Here is a 26,426-nt window from a genome sequence, read left to right on the forward strand (position 1 = left end):
AAGTAAACCATGGGGGTGGAGCTGAGCCACATGGGAGGCAGTAGGAGGAACACCCCAAAGAATGCACAGGTGGAGGAAGAGAAGGGGAAGAGGTCTGGGATGCAGATTGGGGTGGGGGGGGGGCGGGGAATGGCCAAAGCAGAAGGGGAAGGAAGTGTCTACAGGGCAAAGGCTGCTGATGCTCCGCTGGGAAAGGACTGAGGTACGTGGCTAGATTTACCTTTGCCAAGAGGGCAAGGCAACTGTGAGTGGTGAAGGAGAACTGCTTAATTTCTGACCTAACTCCTACCACTGCCCTGCCCGTTGCACAGACGAGGAGACTCACGAGGTGGTGTTACAGTGGTGTACACAGGACTGGGCCTACACTTCATACCCTGCAACCCAACTTGGCTCTCAGAACTTCTGAGAAACAACGTTGGGTACATTCGTCCTCTGGATGCCATTTTTAAGTTAGCGGTCAATGTTGGTAGGCACTGATTGAGAAAAGATAAGAATCAGTATTACATGGCATTGAAAAGTTCCACCACATTTTTCTCAGTGGTAGGTACAGGGGTTGTGTGTGTGTGAGAGAGAGACAGAGTAGGGGAGAGAGAAGGCAGTGGCATGAAATGCTTATGTACACAAATGTATAAAATTAAATAAATTACAGAGAAGTTTGAAAGATCTAGTTAAATGATATCAGCTCTAATGGTCTGGATTCCAAATGAGATCTGGCATGGTGTTTTCAGTTTTGTCCTCTTGCCCTCGAATGACCCAAGTTTGGCAGAGAGGCTGCTAAAAGGCACAAACATCACTTTATGGAAAGAAGCCTGCCACCTGCCTTGGGTACTTCCTCCACACTCCACTTGAACGTGACCTCGATTTCCCTAATTTCACTAAAAGGGGTCCGGGGAAAGGAGCTAAGTTTTCTAAACTCCATGGAGCTGATGGAGGGCGCTACCTGACCCCAGCGGCTGCAAGTTTGAGGCTGCTCTGCCGAGGCGTCTGTGCCTCTGTTCCCACCCCTTCCTGCTGTTTTGCAGATATATCCACTGGGGAATTGTGTATGAGGAAGCAGTGGTTTTATTTAGTTTGCCCTTGGGTTCTGGTTCGAGCAGTACCTGGGTGCAGCCTGCAGTCCTTGGGGCAGGTAAGTTCATTAAGAAACAATTTCTTTAAGTTCAATTTAAGGCATCAAAGTCCTAAATCTGTTTTTTAATCATCAGTGTGTTACAGTCCTGCTGAATTATTTGCAAAGTTAAGCAGATGTTTGCGGAGTTTTGGTTAGAAAAGGAGTAAGCCAATTCCAAAATTAATTTTTGAGGAAGAGGCTAAATAGGAGATAAAAGCAGATTTTGAAATTCTTCCAGAACTCTGCAAATGGGCTAGAGTTCTGGAAGAACTGAGGCATGAAATCACAGAACTATAGAATGAGCAGAGCAGATCTTTCCAGAGAAGCTTGCAGATTATTTTGTATAAATTTTAATTGTGTGTTTTTATATTTATGGCTATACTAATTAAGTAATTTTTGTAAAGCCCCTACATGTATGTTGAAGAAGAGATACCTAAAGCGTACAATGTGTAAAGCACATGGAAGAAAATGTATTCAATGAAGGCAATTCAGAGATTTTTAGATTCTTAAACTGTCAGATCTGGGAGGGATGTTCGTGGTCTAGTTCAGGCCCTGAGTGAAGAAGCAGGGATTCAGAGGTTCAGAGACCATGAAGATTGTTCAGCGTGGTTCTGGCAAGTCTTTATGAAATCTTAGTATTGAGGGAAGTAAGAATCTTGAAGAATGGAAACCCTTAACCTTGGCCCAAAATAGGGGCATCATGTCCTTGGGGGACTGAGTAACCTTTTATCAAGAAATTCCGCAGTGAAGAAGAATTATAGGTTAAGCATAGAAGAAACACCCCGAAATAAGAATTTAACTAAGTAAGAACCTATTTTGGGACTAAAATACATTCTTACTTGGGACTAAAAAACAGTAACTTCAGGGTCATTTGCAGTCTATGTCCCTTTTGCCCTAAACACATCAGTACATTACGTGTATGAGATCACAGCAGCTTCCCAGGGTCTCTTAAGTATTCACGCTGATTGTTTTGATCTGTTGAAGGCAGTGATATTTGACAGTTTTTAATATTGGGCTAGCCAATAAGACTATATGGAGTTTCCACAAAAAATACATTTTTCATTTTTACCAATAACTTCATTGATTTGGATATTTTGAGTATGTCAGCTGTCTCCTGCATGGTGTGATGCTGATTGTTCTCAATGTCTTGATTTGATCGCTGTCAACTTCAACTGGTCAGCGCAACCATCTGGAGCATCATCCAGTGAGAACTCTCCAGCACAAAACTTCGCAAACCACTTTTGACATGTTCAGTCAGTCATAGCACCTTCTCCATACACCGCATAAATCTTTTTTTGCATTTCAGTTGCATTTTTACCTTTCTTGAAATAATAAAGTATAATGATACACCAAAATGTTGCATATTTTCTTCTATCCCCAATATTAAAATGGCTACACAAAAATTCACCAATTTTGCTGTTTTTTTTAAATGTACCCTGATGTGACAGCTGTCACAGTACAATCTAACAAAAATGTTTAGAATGAAATTATAGACAGCTAAGCACTACTAGAACCATCTTACAGAAAAAAACCTGAACGAACTTTTTGGCCAACCCAGTATATCACCTGAAGGGTTGTGCACTCTATGACTACTGGGCTAACTAACTGTGGGAATCCATGAGCCTTCCTCACTTTGATGAGTGACCACACTCCCCACAGCAGCAATCTTGTATGAGATAAGATATAGACTTAGCTGTATATAAGACCCCACGTAATGGTAGCTTAGTTAGTAAGTTAATAGTGCATTTCTCATGTCAAATGTGGCCTAGTGGGACAGGTCTGGTCTGTGGAGTCATTGGAGACCAGGATTTTTCTGTTTCCAAAGCATTGCTCTCCTTTGAGGAGTCCAGGGTGGCTGCCACCCATGTGCACCCCAGCCACAGGAAGTGGGGAGGGGCAAGGGAGGACACTCCCTTTCCAATTAAGGCCCCAAAGCTGTACACCTTCCATTTGCTCACTTCTCACTGGCCAAAATCTAGTTTCACAGCAACATCTAGGCTGCAACGGAGGCTGAGAAATGGATTTCATTGTGGGCAACCCCATGCCAGCTGAAATTTCTGTTACCATGTAAGAAGGTAAGAAGGGATGTGAGAGAAACTAGCGATCCTCACCAGGCACTGACAAGAATTAGATTTAATAGCCAGTCACCTCCCCAAGTGATGACCTGCCCACAGTTAGAACCAAGATAACCTTCCTTTCCTCCTTTCCTTCCTTCCTGCCTTCTACTCATTCATTTATTGATTCAGTTATTCAACAAATATTTGACTGTGATGTACTGAAAATAGGAAAAGTAGAAAGATACCATCACTATCTTCAGAAAGCTATACCCTCATTTGGTGGCTGATAAGTGACCCTTAGCTTGGACAGTGTGAAGAAGAGCCAGTGTGAAGAAGAGACCTACGGGGGTGGAGGTGGCAGTGATCCAGATTAGAGAAGGAGGGAAAGGGAGGGAGGAAAAAATGGGGGCGGGGGGTGGACGGTGGCCCTAGCTCTGAGGCCTTTTGTAGGGATAGCAGACCATGAAAGCCAAGCATGGGAACTAGTTAAACTCACAAAACAAGATCCAACCCATGGCTTTGTGAGAGTGCAAATGGAATCGTGTTATTTTCTGAAGTAACATATTGATACAAATTCCACTGCATGCCTCCTGTAAACCCTTATTTCCCCCTTCCACATTTTCTTATTAGAGATGCTGTGACGACTTGTTTCACTGCTTGTTTGGGAGACATATATTCAATTATTCAAAACCAGTTGTTGAAAGTTGTCCACAGGCTAGGCAAGCTAGCTACAATCTCTGCCTATGCAAAAATGAAAGAACAAATTCAAGAAGAACAAATGCTTGTTTTTATCTTAGCTCTTCTCTAGCTGGCGAAGAAAATGGAGTTTATTATAATTTGGCATCTTTATTAACTTGTAAGCTTTTTATCATTTTCATAATTGTAACACATTTTGAAAAACATTTAAAAGGAAAAAAAATACAGGGTCCAGCAGAAGTAAGGCCTGCTTGAGTAGAGTAATAATATGGGTATAATAATTTATAATGTTAATTTGAACCTAAACCTAAAATTCCGTATGGTGTTCTTGAGTGTAATATTGTTATGTTACAGAATTACATGCTTATGATTTTGCAGTAAAAGATTTTGTAATTAAAAGGGGGCTTTATTTGTGCTGGATCCTATATAAACCCCTATGAGAGGTTGGTCTGGGCAATGTAGATCTCACTACTACCAGTCCCTTCTGAGTTAAACAAAAGAGGCTGATGTAAATTACTTATGGAATTTAGCTCTAAGAAAAATCAACTCAATTTTCTGAAATGGCATACATTTTTGACTTCAAAGGAAAACATCTGTATTTCCCCAAAATACTCTATTTGCCTCAAGCCCTGTGACATTTACAGGCTTCCAGAAGATGGTGATATACTTGTTTTGCATGACAATCTATCTGATATATATATATATATGTATAATTTTTACTTTTATTTACATATATGGGTATAATGATATATATAAAATCATATATTAAAATCACATATATAATCAAATATATATATAATCTCTCTCAGAGAGAGAGAAATGTTTATAGACACAGTAAAAAAGCATTTTTTCAAAAGAAAAAATGCCCTAATCCCACCATTCCAAAGCGCCATGTTCAGTAGAGTGTATTAGCTTCTAGCTTTTGTAGATATGCACGTATGATTATATAGGTGCATTCATAGTGTGCATGACATTTTAGTCTACTTTGAAAAAATTCAACACCACATATATCTTTTACACATTTCTACATGACCTTCATAATCATTTCAGTGGTTTATAATATTGCACTTTCTTAACCACTTATTGTTAAACATCATGTAGTATGCACTTTTTCACTACTATAGATAATGCCGGCATTAATACCTTCGGTGTGCAAACGGGTTACTGAGAGGAATTTGGGGGATGAGACCACTGAGTCTTAGATGCAGATGTCCTTTTTCTTTAACTTTCTGAATGGCTGTGCAGGCTTTCATGCCTTGGGCAGAGGTTCTGGCTTCTGGCAAGCTGCACTAGCCTTATGTTATTATTTGTTAAAATCCTGGATATCTGCCATGATAGATCCATTCCACTCAAAATTGAGTACTGGGAATACAATGAGGAAAACACAGTCAGACGGGAGCCGGATGTTTCGTTATACAATTACATACACCAATGTAACCCCCCGACCCCACAACTATAGTGCCATGACAGAGAGGTAGGGTGTGATGGGCCCCTTCCAGGGCTGATTTGACTTGGTCAGGTGGTTCTACACATCCCAAGTGTTCACACTACTGTGGGGTCTTGCCCACGTTCTTCTCTTTAACTAGAACATCTCCCTCAGATCCAGCCCCCACTTCATCAACCAGCATTATCTTAACTTCTGATGAGGGTGGAAAGTAAATCAGTGACTTGAAGGGGCGACTTGAAAGTGTGCCTCCCAAACTGTGGGCCCAGAGTGCATGAGCTGCACCCTTTCCACAGGGGCCTCCGGTGAAAACCAAAGCTTAAAGGACACATCTAATCACACGGGGACCCCTTGGAACACTTTAATATTTTAAAATTTAATTTAATTTTATTGTGCTAAAATACACATAAAACTTACCATTTTAATCACTTTTAAGCATCCAGTTCAGTGGCATTAAGTACATTCACAATGATGTGTAACTTAGCATAACGTCTTCCATGGTTTATCCATGTTGTGGCATGTGTCGCAATTTCCTTCCTCCTTAAGGATAAATAATATCCCTGCTACTGATATGCCACATTTTGTTTCTACATTTATCTGTTAGTAGACACAAGTTGCCTTCATCTTTTGACTGTCATTGAATAATGCTGGTATGAACTTGGGTGTGGAACTATCTGCTAGAGACCCTGCTTTCAATTTTTTTTTTTTTTGCAAATACACTCAGAAGCAATTGCTGGATCAAACATAATTCTATGTTTGCTTTACTATTTATAATGTGGTGTCATGCACATGGTGATCAAATTTGGTTTTTACAGCAGTGCTGGAAGGTAAGTAAGCATTAGGGTGTTCTGTGGCTCTGAAACTGGTTTGCCCAAAGTGAAATGGTAAATGGAAGTGTCCTGGCTCGGAACTTGGTTCTGCCTGATTGCTCACCATTAACAGTGGTCCCAATCACATGCGCCCTTCCCAATGTCCTTCTGATTGTGAGCAGCTTGGTTCACTACTAGCCTCTACCCTGACCACTCTGGCCAGGTGTCACCACAGCTGGGTCTATTTCCCATGGCAAGGATGGAAGCTGTGTCCACAGTGCCAAGGACAAAGGTTTCTCCTTTTGGCTTGTGTTTCCCTCTTTCTTCAGCTCTGTCACCTGAATCATGAAGATCTGGTGGCTCCTGCTTGCCACTGGCGTTGGCATAGGGAATGTGAAGTCACAGGACACATGCCAGCAAGGGCACCCTGGTGTTCCTGGGAATCCTGGTCACAATGGTTTGCCTGGAAGAGATGGACGAGATGGAGCAAAGGGTGACAAAGGGGATGCAGGTACTTACCACTTGGTGGCGTTTATCTACTATTCCATTTATTACTCCTTTTTCCTCATTCGTTTGTTCATCACCTGTGTGGTCATCACCTACTCACTCATTCACCAACTGCTCAGCAAACACTATTGAAGGCCTGCTCCATGCCAGATTCTGGGCTAAATGCTGGTGTACAGCACAGGGCAAGACCAACAGGAACTCCATCCTCATGGACTTTCTCATCTCATGGGGAAACCTGTTGTTAGTTTCTATCTCTGCTACTACAGGACCATTTTCAGGAGTATTTGATTGCTTAGATCTTTCTGCCTCAGGTGACAGGATCTTTGGCCCATGGGGCTTTGAGAAAGACCCAATTGCTAAGTATTCGGCTGAGAGCACCTAGCTGCTCTGCAGGTGAAGAGTCAATGCCTTGCCATGCTGTAAGGCAGATGACACATAGTGACAAAGAATACAAAAATGGACGTATGCCTGCTACTCTGGGATCTATGCCATGTGTTGGAACCTACCACAGGTCTGGGGAATTTGAGGACAGGATCCAGACCCAGGAAAGGAGGTTTGCAAAAGCCAGGATGTGGGAGTGGTTTTCTTTTTTTTTTCTTTTAAATATTTTATTTATTTATTTTTAGAGAGAGGGGAAAGGAGGGAGAAAGAGAGGGAGAGAAATGCTGATGTGGGAGAGAAACATTGATCAGTTGCCTTTTGTACACATCTCAAACAGGGACCGAACCTGCAACCCAGGCATGTGCATTGACCAGGGAACCAAACCAGGGTCTGCTAGAGACCCTGCTTTCAATTTTTTTTTTTGCAAATATACTCAGAAGCAATTTCTGGATCAAACATAATTCTGTGTTTGCTTTACTATTCATAATGCAAAGCCTTTAGCTTTGCAGAACAATGCCCAACAACTAAGCCACACAGGTCAGGGTAGATGTAGTTTTGATAGGCTTGGGTTGTTTTTTTAAAAATATTTTTATTGTATTTTTTCCTTTACCATTTAGTCCCTCTATACCCCCTACTCCTGCCCCAGCTGTCACTACACTGTTGTCCACATTCATGAGTCCTTTTTCCTTTTTGCTTAATCCCTCTACCCGCTACTGTCACACCCCCTTTAGCCGTCATTCTGTTCTCCATCTATGAGTCTGTCTCTGTTTTGCTTGTTAGTTCATTTTGTTCATTAGATTCCACATGAGTGAAATCATATGATATTTGTTTTTCTGTGACTGGCTTATTTCACTTAGTATAATGTTCTCTAGGTCCATCCATGCTGTCACAAAGAGTAAAATTTTCTTCTTTTTAACAGCTGAGTAATATTTCATTGTACAATTGTTCCATAGTTGTTTTATCCACTCATCTACTGATGGACACTTGAGCTGCTTCCATATCTTGGCTATTGTAAATAATGCTGCAATGAACATAGGGCTGGTTGTGTTCTTTTCAATTAATGTTTTGAGTTTCTTTTAATATATTCCCAGAAGTAAAATTGCTGGGTCAAAAGGCAAATTCATTTTTAATTTTTTGAGGTATCTTCATACTGCTTTCCACAGTGGTGCACCACCAATCTGCATTCCCACCAACAGTGCAAAAGGGCTCCCCTTCCTCCACATCCTCACCAGTACTTGCTGTTTGTTGATTTATTGATGATGGCCATTCTGACCGGTGTAAGATGATATCTCACTGTGGTTTTAATTTGTGTTTCTCTGATAATTAGTGATGTTGAGCATCTTTTCACATGTCTGCTGGCCACCTGTATGTCTTCTTTGAAGAGATATCTATTCAGGCCCTTTTCTCAAATTTTTAATTGGGTTGTTTGTTTGTTTTTGGTGTTGAGTTTTGTAAGTTCTTTATAAATGTTGGATATTAACTGCTTATCAGATGTATTAGGGAATATCTCCTATTCTGTGGGTTGTTTTTTTATTGTGTTGATGTTTTCCTCTGCTATGTAAAAACTTTTTAGTTTGATGTAGTCCCATTTGTTTGTTTTTTTTCTTTTGTTTGCCTTGCCTGGGGAGATATATCTGATAAAATATTGCTACTAGTTATGTAAAAGGAACTTGAAAAAGAACAACAAACAAAGCCCAATGAGTAAGTGAGTAAGTGAAAGGAAATAATAAAAATCAGAGTGGAAATAAATGAACTAGAGTCTAAAAAGTGATACAAAAGATCAATGGATCCAAGAACTGGTTCTTTGAAAAGATAAACAAGATTGACAAACCTTTAACCAGACTCATTAAAAAAAGAGAGAGCAGACTCAATAAATAAAATCACAAGTGAAAGGAGAGAGATAACAACAGACACCAAAGAAATACAAGGGATTGTAAGAAAACATTATGCCAACAAACTAGACAATCTGGATGAAGTGGATAAATTCCTAGAAACATGCAATCTTTCAAAACTAAATTGGGAAGAATCAGAGAATCTGAATAGACAGATCACACCTAGTGAAACTGAATCAGTAATCAAAAAATCCCAACAACGAAAGAAGCCCTGGACCAGTTGTCTTCACAGATGAATTTAATCAGGCTTGGTTTTTGGTTTTTCTCTTTGTTTTTAGATTTTATTTATTTATTTTTAGAGAGGTGAAGGGAGGAAGAGAGAGGAAGAGAAACATCAATGTGTGGTTGCCTCTCGAACTCCCCCTACTGGGGAACTGGCCCACAACCCAGGCATGTGCCCTGCCTGGGAATCAAACTGGCAACTCTTTGATTCTCAGGCCAGAACTCGGTCCATAGAACACACCAGTCAGGACAGGCTTGGTTTTTGAATGGGGCACTTGAGCCCTGGTTTTACCATCAGCATAATGATCCCTCTGGGTTCAGGAAGAAAACATCAAAAATTCTATTGACACTTTCAAAGATAAATTTAAGTTAAGAAAAAAATGAGCTTTTAAAATATTTAATACAGGCGTATCTTATTTTGTTGTGCTTCACAGATGTGCTTTTGACCAAATGAAGGAAAGACCCTCCACCAGCAAAATAACACCTTGCTTTATTGTGATACTCGCTTTATCGCAGTGGTCAGGAACTGAACCGGCAAAATCTCTGAGGGATGCCTGTATGTGAATTGGTATGGGTGGCCCCACTGGGTCCATTTGCAGAGGGACATGAGTCATTCAAGGACTAAAATTGTCCTGTGGGAAGAGCGGGATCCCCACAGTGCAAACAGGTGTGCTAAGAGCCCTCACACCACCATCCACTGCCTTCAGTGTAAGGTGGTGTATGCGTGTGCCCAGCCAGGGGATTTTCACACTATCTTATCAAACCATCGCAAACAGACAGGTGCCTAAACTACTTCTGTCAAGAAAGTGAAGACCGATGGTGGACTTGACAAGACAAGCATTAAAGACTCACACAAAAGTAGCAGCGCTGTGGTTTCTAGTCTCAGTGTGAACTCTGCACCAGCGCATCGCCAGGGAAAAGTAATGACACACTAGTCGGATCTGACAAGAAAGTCTGTCAAAACCTAGACATTATCAAGACTTAGGACACATGAGCTAACATTTACACTCATTAAAGTGAACCTCATCCTAACTGTAAACTGCACCATGAGACACCAGTCACAAATAGGAAGAACCTCAGTCAATAAGATGTCTCAGGACTCTGTGTGCCATGTGAACACACCGCTCTGCCTTTTTTTTTCTCAGCAATTCATTCAGTGTTGCACTAGAAAAACCTCCAAACTTAATAATAAACATTTAGAAGGCTCTTCAGATACTTATTAATCATGTCATAAGATTATATATTCCTATGTTTATATTTTTATTTAATTATTGTTTATATTAAAATGATTGAAATAATACTCAGAAGGCTATGTCAGCATGAACAAAATCAATTATTTGCCAGGAAATGCTGTTGGAATATGGATTTTTAGAAAGCTTTTATTAGGTTTGGAAAAACAAGTATTAGAATACATACTTAGTACAGGAAGTCTGCTGTGCAGATGAGTGAACATCCAGGTGTTTCTCTTTCCCTACTCATGACATTGGGTGGTCTTGGGCATTACTGGGTGGGCTGCATGAAGCAGACAGGCACTAGAAAGCAAGGCCATTTCTCTTCTACTGTTCCCCTGCAAACCTGCTCAGTGTGCTCTCCTACCTGATAGCCTCTCCAGGAAGTCTATGTCACTTTTAGGCATTAACCCTTTCTCATTTCTGGGTTGTAAAATAGCCCAGTACAAGTTCATGGCAACACCTCAACCTTAATTAAATCCTTTCTTCTACTCTCCCACTGGTATCATAGAATGTGTGTGTATGCGTGTGTGCATGTGTGTGTGTGTGTGTGCGTCTGCCCATTCAGGCTACATCCCTGTCTTCCCAATTCTTCCAACTTTCACTTCCACTCTCCTTGCTCACCACAAGGACTGTTTTGACTCCATAGATGGGGCTAAGAAGGGAAGAAGAGGTGCAAGAAGATGTTACATATTCGGTGCTACTGAAATCTGGTGTTGGTGCCCTCCGAGGAAGATATGATTCAATGCTGGCTTTTCTCTTATGAGACTTTTTTGGGTTCTTTGTGGACCCCTTTCTGCACCATTTCTTAAAATGGGCAATATACTCATTGCCTCACTACATCTGAAACTCCCCCAGTCTCTTCACATATTCTTTTGCTATTGGGGTCCCTTTGCTTGGCAGCAGTTTTGGGGAGGCTAGTCTTTATAAAACATCTCAAGCCTAGTTTCTCTGGATACACCCACCGAGACTGCACAGCTTGGGACCTGTGCCCTGCCAGACTCTGAAAGCAGTGGTCATTTCCCATGCCACTGTCTGCTTTGTTCTACCATTTAGGTAGCTTCATTTGGTGGCTGCTGCTTCTTCTGCTTTTCCTTCTTCTTTTCCTCCTCCTTCTTCCTCTTCCTCTTCTTCTTCTTCCTTTTGCTCCTCCAAAATATTTTTAAAGATTTTATTTATTAATTTTTAGAGAGAGGCAGAGGAACATTGGTGTGAGAGAGAAAGATCGATTGGTTGCCTCTTTTACATGCCCCAACCAAGGACCAAACCCACAACCCAGGCACATGCATTGACTGGGAATCAAAACTGCAGCCTTTCTCTTTGAGGGAAAATGCCCAGCCAACTGAGCCATACCGGTCAGGGCGCTCTTCCAAAATATAATATTAATCAATCATCCCCAAGTCCCCACCCTCCCCAAAAGAACCATTACAAAGTTCACCATTTTTTTAAATAATGTGGCACAGAGCAATTTGGTTTTTACCCTATATTGCATGTGGTCCAGCCTGGTTGTGAATCAAAAGGCTGATGGGACTCAGGTCCTGCCAAGGAGGTGAGGTTCAGCATTTGGGAAGGAGGCCAACCCCTCCTACTCCTTAAAAGTAAAAAAGGCAGAGCTTAGGTTTCCATAGGAACCAAGCATCATGTCCCTGTCATTCTTTGACAGGCCCAACTTATCTTCCATGAGGCCCCACTGGTCACTAGGGGAGTAGGAACTGGAAGGGAAGGCAAATGAAATGTGGAAGTGGGAAATCAGACTCCGAGAAACTACCAGAGTCTCATTTAAACATTTGGAACAGATAAATTGATTCAAAAAGGCTCACATTCACAGAAAGCTGTGGTAACCTGACACACACATACCACAAGACTTTGTGAAAACACTGAAATGAGAGGAAAGGAATCCATAGTTACTGCTTAAAACCCTCACCAAACACACACACACACACACACAGATCCAGGGATCTGGCCCACTGAAGCTGAGATGTGGAGGGAACAGCCTCACCCCATCAACATTTTAAGCTCCCAGAATGATTTCCATGACATGGTCCAGTCTAGTTCATTTCACTCCCAGGGCCATAAAGCACAGAAGAGCTCATGAAGAGGTGCTGCGGGGCCAGTGCAGGCTCCTTCTCCACTGTGGATGCGCAGAAAAAGTCATCCTAAACTGAGCCCCTCTGGTACTGTGGGCTCAGTGGCTCAAAGAAGGCTGGATTGGGCTGGGGCAGCACTTTGTTCTGGGGGCCTGGAGGAGCCACTGGATTCTGAGGGGTCTCTCTTGTCTATGGAAGTCTCTCAGGTCCCTGGGAATAATAGAGCCAATGGGGACCAACAAGGAGAAGTACTCTTCATCCAGGGTGGGAGGCACAGGGAGGGGAGCAGGGCAGGTTGGGAGCCTGGCAGAGGGGGCTGGAGCTGCGGGAGGGTGCCATGGGTAAGGACATGCCTGCGGAGGCTGGGTGCTGGGGGGCCCAGGCTTCACTGGACTTTGCGTAAGGCATCAGTTTTCAACCTTTTGCATCTCATGGCACACATATAATAATTACTAAAATTTTGAGGTACACCAAAAATATGTTTTATGCCAATCTGACAAAATGTATAATTTTGATTGACTTACAAAAAATAAGAATTACCTACCCTTTTTGCTTCATAGCAACTTTTGAAAAAAACTAGGTGCCTATGTGTTTATATAAGGATTTCAGGTACCAAGAGTAAACCAATCAGATGCAACCTCATTATGTGACATGACCAATAAGATGCAACTCTATTATATGACCTATATATTTATAGTTAAAACAGGGCACTCACACAGGCTATTGTTGTATAAGCTGTTCTCATTTTTTACTTGACATTTTAAAGGAAAAGAGGTCACTGTCCTGACTAGTACCTAAGAGTCAGGTATTACACGTTTAAAAAATTCTTACAGCATGCTGGTTGAAAATCACTAATTTAGGGAGATGTGGAGCAGGGCTTGCCAGTAGACTTGCAGGCCTGCTGGGCTCCAATCCCACTTTGCACCCTCCTCTTCCAGCCTCCTATGTCCTTAGCTGCTTGGTTCAAACTACAACTTCCTGGACCACTGGCAGCTTTTCGACCTTCCAGTGCTGGGTAGGGCCTTGCTCCAGTCGGCTTCTTCTTTAGACTCTTCTAGTAGAAAGTCAGGCATCAGTCATGACCTAACACTCCCAGGGTCACATTTCAGCCTTCTTTAAAAGTCTCTGTGTACACTTTTCTCCAGTCTCAAGGCAACATCTCCACAGCTCAACGCACCTCTGGTGGAATGTGACAAGAGTCCCGCCTTTGGGCTCTCATCTCCTCTCAGACCCAGGATGGGTGTGTGTACCTTATTGTCAAATATATGAAATTTTAATTTTTTATTTTAAAATATTTAATATATACAGGAGATAGATGATCAGTAGACAGATAAAGACAAATGCTCTTATATCCAACACCAAATTTCTCTATTTCTCCCCTATTGACTTTCTCTCCTTCTTCTTTCATAAAATCTATTCTTTCAAGTTTTACACACTTTTTTAAAGCTTATATATATGTTTTGTACATAGTTCATATATGTTATATATACATACATGTTTCTTAGAAATCTATTCAATCCTACATCTCATACTAAAAATTAACTTTGTCTTTATCTTTCTCTTTTTAAATGTGTTTTTGTGTATGTTTTATATTGAACACATTTTTAGAACATCATCTGCATGTAATTTATGAATACATAAATGCATATTAACAAGGTACATGTCCACTCTTTGTGACTTGGAGGCCACCATTTTAGAGAATGGGAGAATTGAAAATTAAGCAGGGAAACAAAAAATAAGTAAGGAGAAGAAGAATTATACTTCTTGAATGGGCCAGAAAAGGGAGTAGGAAAGGAGGGAAAAGAAGGAAGAAAATGTAGGGGTGACTACTGCTCAGAGACTCCCCAGTACCCAGCACCTGCCTGGAGTCCTAGGAGACCAAATATCACTGATATAAATCTGCCCATGTGAAGTCTTTGTCAGGGCCAGGAAACTGGCCCTTCCTGTCCCTGTCACCCCACAGCTGGATCAACGAGCCTGAAATATGGGTTGTCTGCTGCTATAGAGGAAGCCAGAGTCTGGACTGAACCATGTCCCAGTGAGCTCTTTTGCTGCCAACCCTGCAGCCACTTCCAACCTGCCGATTTACAACATGGGAAGCTTGAGCTCAGAGAAGCCTGTTCCCAGAATAAGGACTTGTGTATATTCAGCAAAACCTGACTCACTCGATGTTCCCAATGGGGTCTGCCATGCCAATTCAATCAGTGACATCAACCATCACTCTAAAGAGTTAGAGAGATCCTTCCATAAACTTTCTCTCCATTCCAAACCATGCCGTGTCATGTAACCATAGTCGCCTGTGTTTTTGTAGTACTCCACACATGAGTGATAGAAAAGAAGGGGGAGCCAAGAGGCAGCCAAGTAGATAGAAGTTACATCTCAATTCTAGAGAAACGAATCTGAATAACCAGCTGAATACTAGCTGAACATGTCTTATAACCAAGGGTTTATGAAAAAAAGCCACATTGAAACTAGTAGAAAGGATGGGGACAAGAAATTAAGGCTGGGCCCGCACCAACGTGCAGCAGTTGAAAATCTGAAGGTATATCCTACCTTCAAAGGTCCCCCTGAGGAGTGTGGGGTCTCAACCTAATGCTGGGTTCCCAAGCCCATAGCACCAAAGCGTAGAAGAAGTGCTCACATAACATCTGGTGGGAAAATCAGCAGGCATTCTGTCTGCCAGGGAGAGATGAAAGTCTTCTAGAGACACAGGCACCCTCTTAAAGGGCTAATGTATCATATTACCTTCACAGCCACCTTGGGCTCCAGCAGAAAGAAGGGTGAATCAGAGTAGACTGAAGTCGTGTGAGGACAGACTGGGTGTGTGAGTTGCAGGGAGAGATAAAGGGGTAGTCACCAACGTCCTTGTGCTGAGTCCCCTTCCACAATGCCCACAGAAGCCATCTTTCCTGGGTTAAGCACTCCTCTCAATAAGGCATCAGCCTGAAAGTATACACTACCCTACCCTCCTGACTTCCTGTGGAGAACTCAGCTGCCTGAGTCCATGGTGTAGACTTACTTGGAGAGCTCTTGTGGGCAAACCTGGTGGGTATCAGAGATCAAGTTGTGTGGCTCTGGGGTGGAGGCCATTTCCCTTGCACTTGCCTGACCAACAGGAGATTGGTCAGCACTCCAACAGGAGTGTCAGCACTCCAACAGGAGATTCACTAGCCCCATCCTCCTGACTACAAGTGGCCCCAACCTGCCGAATTCACACCCTAAGGAGGAGTCAGCTACCTGTGGTTAGCTTGGGCCTCAGTGAAGACCCTCTTGGAAGGCTCTCAAGGAGGGAGAGACTGAGTTGTATGGCTCTAGTGCAGGGACATTTTGGTTTTGTTTTTTGAAATATATTTTATTGATTATGCTATTACAGTTGTTCCATTTTTTCTCCCCTTTATTCCCCTCTTCCCTGCACCCACCCTCCCACCAGCATTCCCCCACCTTAGTTCATACCCGTGGGTTATATATGTAAGTTCTTTGGTTTCTGCATTTCCCATAATATTCCTAACCTCCCCCTGTCTGTTTTGTACCTACCATTTATCCTTTTTAATCCCTGTACCTTTTCCCCCGTTCTTCCTTCTCCCCCTCCCCGCTGATAACCCTCCATGTGATCTCCATTTCTGTGATACTGTTCCTGTTCTAGTTGTTTGCTTAGTTAATTTTTTTCTTCTTTTTGTTTTTTGGGGTTTTTTTTTAGGTTCACTTGATAGTTGTGAGTTTGTTGTCATTTTACTTTTGATAGTTTCGATCTTCTTCTTTTTCTTAGATAAGTCCCTTGAACATTTCATATAATAAGGGCTTGGTGATGATGGACTCCTTGAACTTGACCTTATCTGAGAAGCACTTTATCTGTCCTTCCATTCTAAATGAAAGCTTTGCTGGATAAAGCAATCTTGGATGTAGGTCCTTGTCTTTCATGACTTGGAATACTTCTTTCCAGCCCCTTCTTGCCTGTAAGGTCTCTTTTGAGAAATCAGCTGACAGTCTGATGGGAACTCCTTTGTAGGTGACTGTCCCCTTATCTCTTGCTGCTTCTAGGATTCTCTTTCACTTTAATCTTGGCTAATGTAATTATGATGTGCCTTGGTGTATTCCTCCTTGTGTCCACCTTCTTCGGGACTCTCTGAGCTTCCTGGATTCCCTGGAAGTCTATTTCCTTTGCCAGACTGGGGAAGTTCTCCTTCATTATTTGTTTAAATAACTTTTCCACTTGTGGCTGTCCCTCTTCTCCTTCTGGTACCCCTATAATTCGGATGTTGGAATGTTTAAAGATGTCCTGGAGGTTCCTAAGCCTCTCCTCATTTTTTTGAATTGTTGTTTTTTCATCCTTTTCTGTTTGGTTGTTTCTTTCTTCCTTCTGGTCCACTTGATTGATTTTAGTCCCAGTTTCCTTTCCATCACTATTGGTTCCCTGTGCATTTCCCTTCATTTCACTTAGGTTAGCCTTCATTTGTTCATCTAATTTGTGACTAAAATCAACCAGTTCTGTGAGCATCCTGATCACCAGTATTTTGAACTGTGCATCTGATAGGTTGGCTATCTATTGGTCACTTAGAAGTATTGGCTCTGGGGCTTTGAGCAGTTTTTCTGCTTGAGCCATAATGTTTTGGTCTGTTTGCACCTGTTATGTATGAGGGGCAGAGCCTTAGGTGTTCACCAGGGTGGGGCAATACAAGTCAATGGGTTGTGACGTTGTATGTGGGGGCAGGGTCAGAAAGGAAAAAAACTGTGCTTTGCTCCACTGTCTGTTGCACCTCAGTCTCTTCCACCGCTTCCCCCAAGCAAATTGGGCCTTTCTGATGCTGATTCCCATGTGGGTGGGCTTTTGTGCATTCTAGAACCCTCTGAGTTTTCCCAACAAACTTTCCTGTGAGGGTGGGAGTCTCTCCCCATGCCTCAACCTCCATAAGTGTTTTCAATCAGTGTTTTGGGGCTTTATTTCCTGGCACTAGGACCCTGGGTTGTGGGACCACTGCCTGGTCAGCCAGCCGCCTTGTGCATGATGCCCTGCCTCTCAATCGCTGCCTCACTGGCTCAGCCCGCTGCCACCCCACGCACCAGGTCTGCCAGCTGCTGCCTGGGTGCCCAGGGTCTACCCAGTGTCTCCATGTGCGCCTGGTGCCTCCTTGTGCATCTGGTGCTGCCTTGCGTGCCTGGTGTCACCACTCCCTGTGCCACGTCCCCTCTCCGCTCAGCTGCCGCCTGACTGTGCCCTGCCTACCAATCTGTATGAATGTGTCTATTTTAACTCCTTGATTGTCCGACTTCCATACAGTCTAATTTTCTTTCAGTTTTGGTTGTTACTTTGTTTCTGAATTGTTGTTGCCCTTATTTTGGTTGTTCAAGGAGGCACAGTGTGTCTACCTACGCCTCCATCTTGGCCAGAAGTCCCCTTTCATGACTTTGAATATTTCTTTCTGGTACCTTTTTGCCTGTAAGGTTTTTTGGGTTTTTGTTGTTGTTGTTGTTGTTGTTTGAGAAATCAGCTGCTAGTCTTATGGGAACTCTTTTGTAGGTAACTGTCTCCTTTTCTCCTGCTGCTTTTAAGATTCTCTCCTTATCTTTAATCTTGGGTAATGTAATTATGATGTGCTTTGTTGTGTGCTTCCTTGGGTCCAACTTCTTTAGGACTCTCTGAGCTTCCTGGATTTCCTGGAAGTCTATATTCATTGCCAGATTAAGGAAGTTCTCCGTTGTTATTTTTTCAAACAAGTTTTCAATTTCTTGCTCTTTCTCTTCTCCTTCTGGCGCCCCTATGATTCAAACGTTGGAATGTTTAAAGTTGTCCTAGAGCTTCCTAAGCCTCTCCTCATTTTTTTGAATTCTTGTTTCTTCATTCTGTTCTGGTTGAATGTTTATTTCTTCCTTCTGCTTCAAACTGTTGATTTGAGTGACAGTTTCCTTCCCTTCACTGTTGGTTCCCTGTGCATTTTCTTCCCTTCATTGTCAGTTCCCTGTGCATTTTTCTTTCCCTGTGCATTTCTACTATGCATAGTCTTCACTTTTTCCTCAACTATGTGACCATACTCAACCCCTTCTGTGAGCATCCTGATTACCAGTGTTTTGAACTCTGCATCTGATAGGTTGGCTGTGTTTTCATCACTTAGTTCTGTTTTTGGAGCTTTTATCTGTTCTTTCATTTGGGCCATATTTTTTTGTCTTGGCACACCTGTTATGTTGTAAGGGGCAGAGCCTTAGGTATTCTCCAGGGCAGGGCAACCCACATTGCTGTGTTGTGATGCTGTATGTGAGGGAGGGGTCTGAGAGGGAACAACAATGCTTGTTTGGCTCTCAACTGGCTTTCAGTCACTTCCCCCACTACCCACAAGCAAATTGGGCCCTTCTGGTGCTGATTCCTGGGTGGGTGGGTTTGTGTATGCTCTAGAACCCTGTGGATTTCTTCAACAAACCCTCTTGTGAGGCTCGAGTTTCTCTTGCTGCCACAAGCCCCACAGATTTTTATAGTCAGAGGTTTTGCAGCTTTCTTTTCCTGCACAGGAACTCTGGATTGTGTGGTCTGTCTCACTCCCCAGTTGTTCCACCTATTTTATCTGCATGTAAATGTGCAACCACCCAGTCTGCCAGCTGCCACCTCACCCACCCAGTCCTCCAACCCCTGCGTTGCCATGTTCTCTGCACCCAGGTTGCCCATCTCCTACCCCTCCTACCAGTCTGAATGAATGTTTCTTCTTTAATTCCTCGGCTGTAGGACTTCCATACAGTTCAATTTTTTGGCAGTTCTGGTTATTTTTTGTTTTTAAATTTGTTGTTGTCCTTTTGGTTCTGTGAGCAGGCAAAGTGTATCTACCTATGCCTTCATCTTGGCCAGAAGGCCCTGGGCAGGGTCATTCTTCACTCACATGCCCAACTGGTGCTACCATTCCTATGTAGAGCCCTCCCTTCATATGGCCAAATCTTAGCCTGTTTGGACCTGATGAACAACTCTGCTGGCTATATCCTGATGACTACCTGAGACCCTGCCTCCCACCGAGGTCCACAGGTACCCAGCAAGTGGTATACCCTGATACTTTTGTTAGGTGGCCTCAGTTTCAGCATGGGCACCGAGTTTGATTCTTTGTTAATATGGTGCACACCACTCATCTTTACCTGGTGACTCCCTGAGAACCAAGCTCACCCAACCTGTATCCCACCAGAGCCTCTTTCAGTGACTGAGCCTTAGAGGCAGCCAATAAGCAGAGGCAGATGTGAGAATGCCTTGGGCCTTTTGCTGACCTTCTCCCAGGATTCTTGCTGGTGGAAACCTGCCTTGGTGTACAGGTCAATCCACACACACCTAGGCCCAGCACAGGCAGTCACAATCTGTGGATCACTTTGTAGCTCCAAACAGGTAGACAAGGCCACTCACAGGAAGTGTCTGACATTTATCTGCCTTCCAGGAGGCCCCAGAACCAATCCATCCAGTGGCAGGATTCAAACCATATCAAAGCAACACCCAATTAACTCCACAAGAGGCACACCCAAAGGGAGATCTCAACAGGTACCAGACCCTTCTGAGGTTACTTCCACTTCATAAGGTCAGTCCCCACACAGGAGCTTTACACTGTGGTTGGAGTCAATCCTCACAGACAGCCAGCTCAAGAATCATCCCCACCAAAGGACAAGTGAACGGCAATCAGGACTCAATTGCAACAGCAGCTGTCACAAAACACAGCAGGGACATTCCTAGAGTACCTAGCTCAAGTGATCAGAAAGACAGTACCACTGAGCCCACAAAATACTACCTGAGGCCATCATACCATGACTGGGAGGCATAGAAGATCTACCTCATACACAGAAATAATTACAGAGAGATAACCTAAATGGGGAGACAAAGAAACATATCCCAAACAAAAAGAACTGGACAAATACTCATAAAAAGAACTAAATGAAATGGAGACAAGCAATCAACCAGATACAGAGTTCAAAACAATGATTATAATGATGCTCGAGAAACTTAACAGAAGAACAGATGAGGTCAGTGAGAATTTAGATAGATAGTAAACATAAAAAGAGATATGAAAACTATAAAAAAACTAGTTTAAAATAAAGACTACAATATTTCAAATGAAAAATATACTAAATCAACAGCAGGTTAGATTAAGCAGAAGATCCAGTCAGCAATTTGGAAGACAAGGTAACAGAAACATCCAATCAGAACAGCAAGAAGAGCCCTGGCTGGTGTAGCTCAGTGGATTGAGCACAGGCCTGCCAACCACATGATCACGGTTCGATTCCCAGTCAGGACACATGCCTGGGTTGCAGGCCAGTTCCCAGCAGGGGACTCACGATAGGCAACCATACATTCATATTTCTCTCCTTCTTTCCTTCCCTTCCCCTCTAAAGATAAATAAATAAAATCTAAAAAAAAAACCAAAAAAACACATTATTTAAAAAAACAAAAAGAACAGCAAGAAGAAAAAAAATTTTAATGAAAATAGTTTAAGGGTCCTGTATGACAACATTAAGTATAACAATATTTGCATCATAGGGGTGACAGAAAAAGAAGAGAGAGATGAAGAGATTGGCTATCATCAATAAATCCACAAATAGTAAGTGCCAGTGAAGATGTGGAGAAAAGGGAACCCTCATGCACTGGTTGGTAAGAACACAGTATAGAGAGTCCTCAAAAATGAAAGATGGAGCCTTGGCCACTATAGCTCAGTTGTTTAGAGTGTTGTCCTGTAAACCGAAATGTTATAGGTTCAATTCTTGGTTAGGGCACATGCATAGGTTGCAGGTTCAATCCTAGGTTGGGGCATGTGTAAGAGGCAACAGATCAATGTTTCTTTCTTGTATTGATGTTTCTCTATCTCTCTCTTTCTCTGAAATCAATAAGCCGGTACTCGGGTGAGGATTTAAAAAATTAAAAATGGATCTGCCTTATGACCCAATGATTCTATTTGTAGATATATATCTGAAGAAATCCAAAACACTAATTTGAAGGAATATATGTACTCCTATGTTCATTGAAGCATTGTTTATGATAGCCAGGGTATGGAAGTAACCCAAGTGTCAATCAATAGATTGTTGGATATAAAAAGTTGTGGTATATATACAATGGAATATTACTGGGTCATAGAAAAGATTAAAGTCTTACCATTTTGGATGGATGAATCTAGAGGGTATTATGCTGAGTGAAATAGACCAGTCAGAGAAAAATAAATAACACATGATTTCACTTAAATGTGAAATCTAAAGAAAAAAATAAATGAACAAACAAAATTGAAACAGGCTCATTGACAAAGAACACAGACTGATGATATTGCCAGAGCACCTGGGTGTGGGAGACTGGGTGAAAAAGGTGAAAGAATTGAGAAGTACAGATTTGTAATTACAAAATATTCATGAGGATATAAAATACAGCATAGGGAATATAGTCAGTAATACTGTAATAATTACGTATGCTGCTGGGTGGGTGCTGGAAATACTGGGAGAACACCTTGTAAAGTATATGACTATCAAACTACCATGCTGTACAACTGAAACTAATGCAAAATAACATTAAATTTAAACTGTAATTGAAAAAATAAAATCTAAAACATAAAAAGAAACAAAGAAAAAGAGCAGAATTGAGAAAGCCACCCAGTGCCTCCAATGTGTTGGCATGTCCTGAGCTCTCCTCACATGAGAAAACACAGTTGTAATTATCTGTGCATCTACTTCCTTCTTGTCCTCCCTTCTTGAAGCTAAGTGCTTGGGAAGTTCACCAAATTCATTTTATAATTCACATCTGTTACACAACTCAGCACTCTTGCTGCTTGCTCACATCTGCCTCCCTTCACTGGCACATCTGGGGGGGGTGGTGTCAGGTCTGGGGGTCACTCCCCGGACTCTCCAGTTTATATCACTGATTGAGACCAATGCCTACAAAAATGGGAACTTCACCTTTTGTCTGTTTTTTTTTCTTTTCTACCTAGGAGAACCAGGACATCCTGGTGATCCAGGGAAGGATGGAATGAATGGAGAAAAAGGAGAACAAGGTCAGAAATTGTGTTCCATTTCACCATGCACTAATTCTGAACTATCAATGATTTAGCGATAATTATTAAGTTCTTACCAAGGGCAAGTACTTTACTAGGCTGTGGGGATGATCCAACAATAAATTGAACACAGTTATTGCTCTCCAGAACCTCCTAATTCAATGCAGAGATCAGCAAACCTTTCCTGTAAAGGGCCAGAGAGAAAGAATTTTCAGCTTTGCAAACCATGTGGTCTCTGTCACTTGGTTCAACTCTGTCATTGTAGCAAAAATCTGCCATAGACTGTAGGTAAGTAACTGGGAAAGTGCGGTAGAAAACTCTGTGAAAACTGAAATCTGAATTTCATATCATTTTCATGTATTGCAGAATATTATTGGTGACTATTTAAAAATGTAAACAATTCTTAGCTTGTGGGCCATACCAAATCAGACAGGAAGCTAGATTTTGCCCATGGGGTATCATTTACTGAACCTCAGTTAGTGTATGACATTGAGGAATGACACTGAATTTTGACTCAGTGTGTCTGGAGGGACTACATGGAGAGGGTGGCACTTGAATTGGGCAGGAAGAGAAAGGAGGACTCTTGGCAACTGTGACTGATGGGGACGAAGAATGGTCATAATGGCAAACATGCAACATTCACTTTGTGCTAAGTTGCTCTAAGTGCTTTTCATGTATTGATTCACTTAATATAACAGCCTATAAATGAAGTAATATTATTACCCCAGTATGGAGGACGAAAAAAAAGAGGTATAGGTGACTAGTCAGCTTGCCTAACATCCCACACTATGTGTGAGTGGTGGAAAGAGGATTGAATTCTGCTGTTTAACTCCCAGGTCCATACTCATAACCACTACTGTCCAATCAAGCTGAAGGAAACGGGAAGCACTGAGCTACTGAATAATAATTTGCACAGGACACTTGGCACAATGGTCAGGCCAGGCTGGACAGTAGAGAATGCCACACTGAAGACTTTAGTTATTGTTTACTCCCATGAGGAACTTTTGGGGGATGTCACATAAATTGTCAGTTTATTTCAAGTCCCCTGAGTTACCCATATTTTGCCATGTAAAATGTGCACTTTTTTGCCCACATTTTTTAGGGAAAAATAATGATGCACACTATACATGGGTATAATGATTATATACCATGGTTATAATAATCCCATGCATAATGCATACAAAAATGTGGGTGCACATCTGAGAATCTGGGGGCCTGGTTGCAGGGATGACCATGCATCTGGCAGGCATAGGCAGCATCTAGAGGATGAAAGAGACTATGCAATGCCTGGATGACCACCTAGCCTCCAACCTGGAGAAGGTGAGAAGCTTGGAGGTTGATGATCAGAGACTGGAGAGCAAAATATGGGAACACTTGGAGAGAAAGGGAGCCCAGGTCAGATACTGAGGGCATTATTTCAAGACCATTGAAGACCTGAGGGCTCAGATTTTTGCAAGTTCTGTGGGCAATAGCATGTTGTTCTGCAGTTTGACGATGCTCATTTTCCTGCTCATGATTTCAAAGTCAAGTATGAGACAGAGCTGGCCATGTACCAGTCTATGGAAAATGACATAAATGGGCTCTGAAAGGTTACTGATGACACTAATATTACTGCAGACAGAGATTGAGGCTTTTAAGGAAGAGCTGCTTTTCAAGAAGAAGAATCACAAGGTGGAAGGAAATGGTCTACAAAACCAGATTGTCAATTCTGGGTTGACCATGGAGTTGGATGCCCCCAAATCTCAGGACATCAACAAGATTATGGTGGACATCCAGGCTCAGTAGGACGAGCTGGCTCAGAAGAACACAGAGGATCCAGACAAGTACTGGTCCCAACAGATCGAGGAGAGCACCACAGTGGTCACCTTGCAGACAGCTGAGATGGGAGCTGCTGAGATGACACTCACAGAGCTGAGACATACAGTTGAGTCCTTGGAGATCGACCTGAACTTGATAAGAAATCTGAAGGCCAGTTTAAAGAACAGCCAGAGAAAGGTGGAGATGCTCTATGCCAAGCAGATGTACAGCTCAATGGAATCTGTCTGTATCTGGAGTAAGAGCTGGGCTAGACCTGGGCAGAGGCCCAGTGCCAGGACCAGGAATACTAGGTCCTGCTGAACATCAAGGCTAAGCTGAAGGCTGAGATTGCCACTTACCACTGCCTGTTGGAAGAAGAGGAGGACTTCAATCTTGGTGACGCCTGGACAACAGACAATACAATCCATCCAAAAGACCACCACCTGCAGGATCATGGATGGCAAAGTGGTGTCTGAGGCCAATGACACCAAAGTTCAGAGACATTAAAGGTTGTAGAAGTGGGGCACCCCTTGAGTGGGGTATAGGAGGCCAATAAAAATTCAGAGATCACTGAACATTAAAAAAAGAGTTGTACTTTTCTATGTGAGATCTGACACTAGTTTAGTAGTGTTTTGTGTGGGTGCATGTACAGGTGTACAATTTAAGAGTGGGTAGGTTTCCAAACCCTGAACATATGTTAAAACTGTACACTGTTTTATCACACTTGTATACTCAATAGTAGAAAAACCAAAGTTGTTTTCACAAGGTAGTGTTTCACAAATCATTGCTTCCTTTGTTCTCTCTTCCCCTACCTAGGATCAAATGGAAAAGTTGAAGCAAAAGGCATCAAAGGAGATCCAGGCTCCAGAGGACCTCCAGGGAAACATGGGCCCAAGGGACTTGTTGGCCCCATCGGGGAGAAAGGCCTCAGAGGAGAGACTGGTCTTCAAGGGCAAAAGGGGGGGAAAGGTGATATGGGTCCCATTGGTCCAGAAGGGCTGAAGGGCAACACTGGACCAATGGGCCCAACTGGTTTACCTGGCCCCACAGGCCCCATTGGAAAGCCTGGTCCCAAGGGAGATGCTGGGCCCCTGGGACCTCAGGGTGAGCCAGGTGTTCGGGGATTGAGAGGCTGGAAAGGGGATCGAGGAGAAAAAGGGAAAACTGGTGAAATTCCAGTCTTGCCAAAAAGTGCTTTCACTGTGGGGCTCACTGTGCTGAGCAAGTTTCCCTCTTCAGACATACCCATCAAATTTGACAGGATCTTGTATAACGAATTCAACCATTATGATATAGCTACGGGAAAATTTATTTGCCACATTGCCGGGGTCTATTACTTCACCTACCATATCACTGTTTTCTCCAGGAATGTACAGGTATCTTTAGTCAAAAATGGGGTAAAAGTACTGCACACCAAGGACGGTTACATCAGCTCTGAGGACCAGGCCTCTGGCGGCATTGTACTGCAGCTGAAACTTGGGGACGAGGTGTGGATGCAGGTGACAGGAGGGGAGAGGTTTAATGGATTGTTCGCAGATGAGGATGATGACACAACTTTCACAGGCTTCCTTTTGTTCAGCAGCTAATGAGGGAGACGTGTTTATAAATCTGCTTTGCCACCCATCAGAATTAGCTCAGTGCAGACATGATTGGATGATTTTTCTGTATTATTTACTCTTGTTATTGTAACAATTAGTAAAAAAGGTAAAAATAGAAAAGTTATTCTTAAAACCAATTCTATGTAATTCACAATCTTTCTTAGAGTAAATTTTAAATACTTATACTGTTCATTATAATTTATTTTATATTTTTTATTATTTTCAATACCTGAAAAATCCTTTGCATGTGTGCATCTTGTGGAAAGAGCGTTTTGATATCATTTTAGTGCTAAGAGGAGCCATATTATGACTTACCTCTTATCTGTATTTCCAAGGACATTAGGGAGAAAGAAAAGAAAAGTGTTTTCTCCATTTAGTTACTAATGCAAATTTTAAGATGGTGATAATGAGACATCCCCAAAACAGGCAGAACACTTCATTCATGTTCTAAATTAGGTTTTAATTCAATTCAACAAATAGTTCTTCAGCAAACCATTTTGTCAGACTTGAATTAGTATTACATTCTTAGGGCTGCCATGACAAAGTACCACAATCTGGGTGGCAACAGAAATTTATTCTCAGTGCTGGAGGCCAGAAGGGCAAAATCAAGGTGTTG

At 42.3% G+C, this 26,426-nt stretch overlaps 1 protein-coding gene across 1 annotated transcript; it reads left to right on the plus strand.

Annotated features, from left to right (window-relative positions):
• Nucleotides 1-918: 918 nt before the first annotated feature.
• On the plus strand, nucleotides 919-26,152 carry C1QTNF9 (C1q and TNF related 9). The gene is made up of 4 exons (XM_037064759.1): nucleotides 919-1,129; nucleotides 6,447-6,628; nucleotides 22,353-22,415; nucleotides 25,029-26,152. The coding sequence occupies exons 2-4, from the start codon at nucleotides 6,463-6,465 to the stop codon at nucleotides 25,796-25,798; spliced, it is 999 nt and encodes a 332-aa protein (XP_036920654.1). The 5' UTR covers nucleotides 919-1,129; nucleotides 6,447-6,462; the 3' UTR covers nucleotides 25,799-26,152.
• The last annotated feature ends 274 nt before the right edge of the window (nucleotides 26,153-26,426 follow it).

The sequence above is a fragment of the Sturnira hondurensis genome, unplaced genomic scaffold, assembly GCF_014824575.4.
Source record: "Sturnira hondurensis isolate 20B ecotype Veracruz unplaced genomic scaffold, ASM1482457v3 Scaffold0015509, whole genome shotgun sequence".
Lineage (NCBI taxonomy): Eukaryota > Metazoa > Chordata > Mammalia > Chiroptera > Phyllostomidae > Sturnira > Sturnira hondurensis.

What these genes read in the sequence shown, in the direction of transcription:
- C1QTNF9 (XM_037064759.1), top strand. Translation starts at nt 6,463, where the DNA reads ATGAAGATCTGGTGGCTCCTGCTTGCCACTGGCGTTGGCATAGGGAAT. An exon ending in GGGTGACAAAGGGGATGCAG is followed by an intron (nt 6,629 to 22,352) that starts GTACTTACCACT and finishes TTTTCTACCTAG; the next exon opens with GAGAACCAGGACATCCTGGT. An exon ending in TGGAGAAAAAGGAGAACAAG is followed by an intron (nt 22,416 to 25,028) that starts GTCAGAAATTGT and finishes TCCCCTACCTAG; the next exon opens with GATCAAATGGAAAAGTTGAA.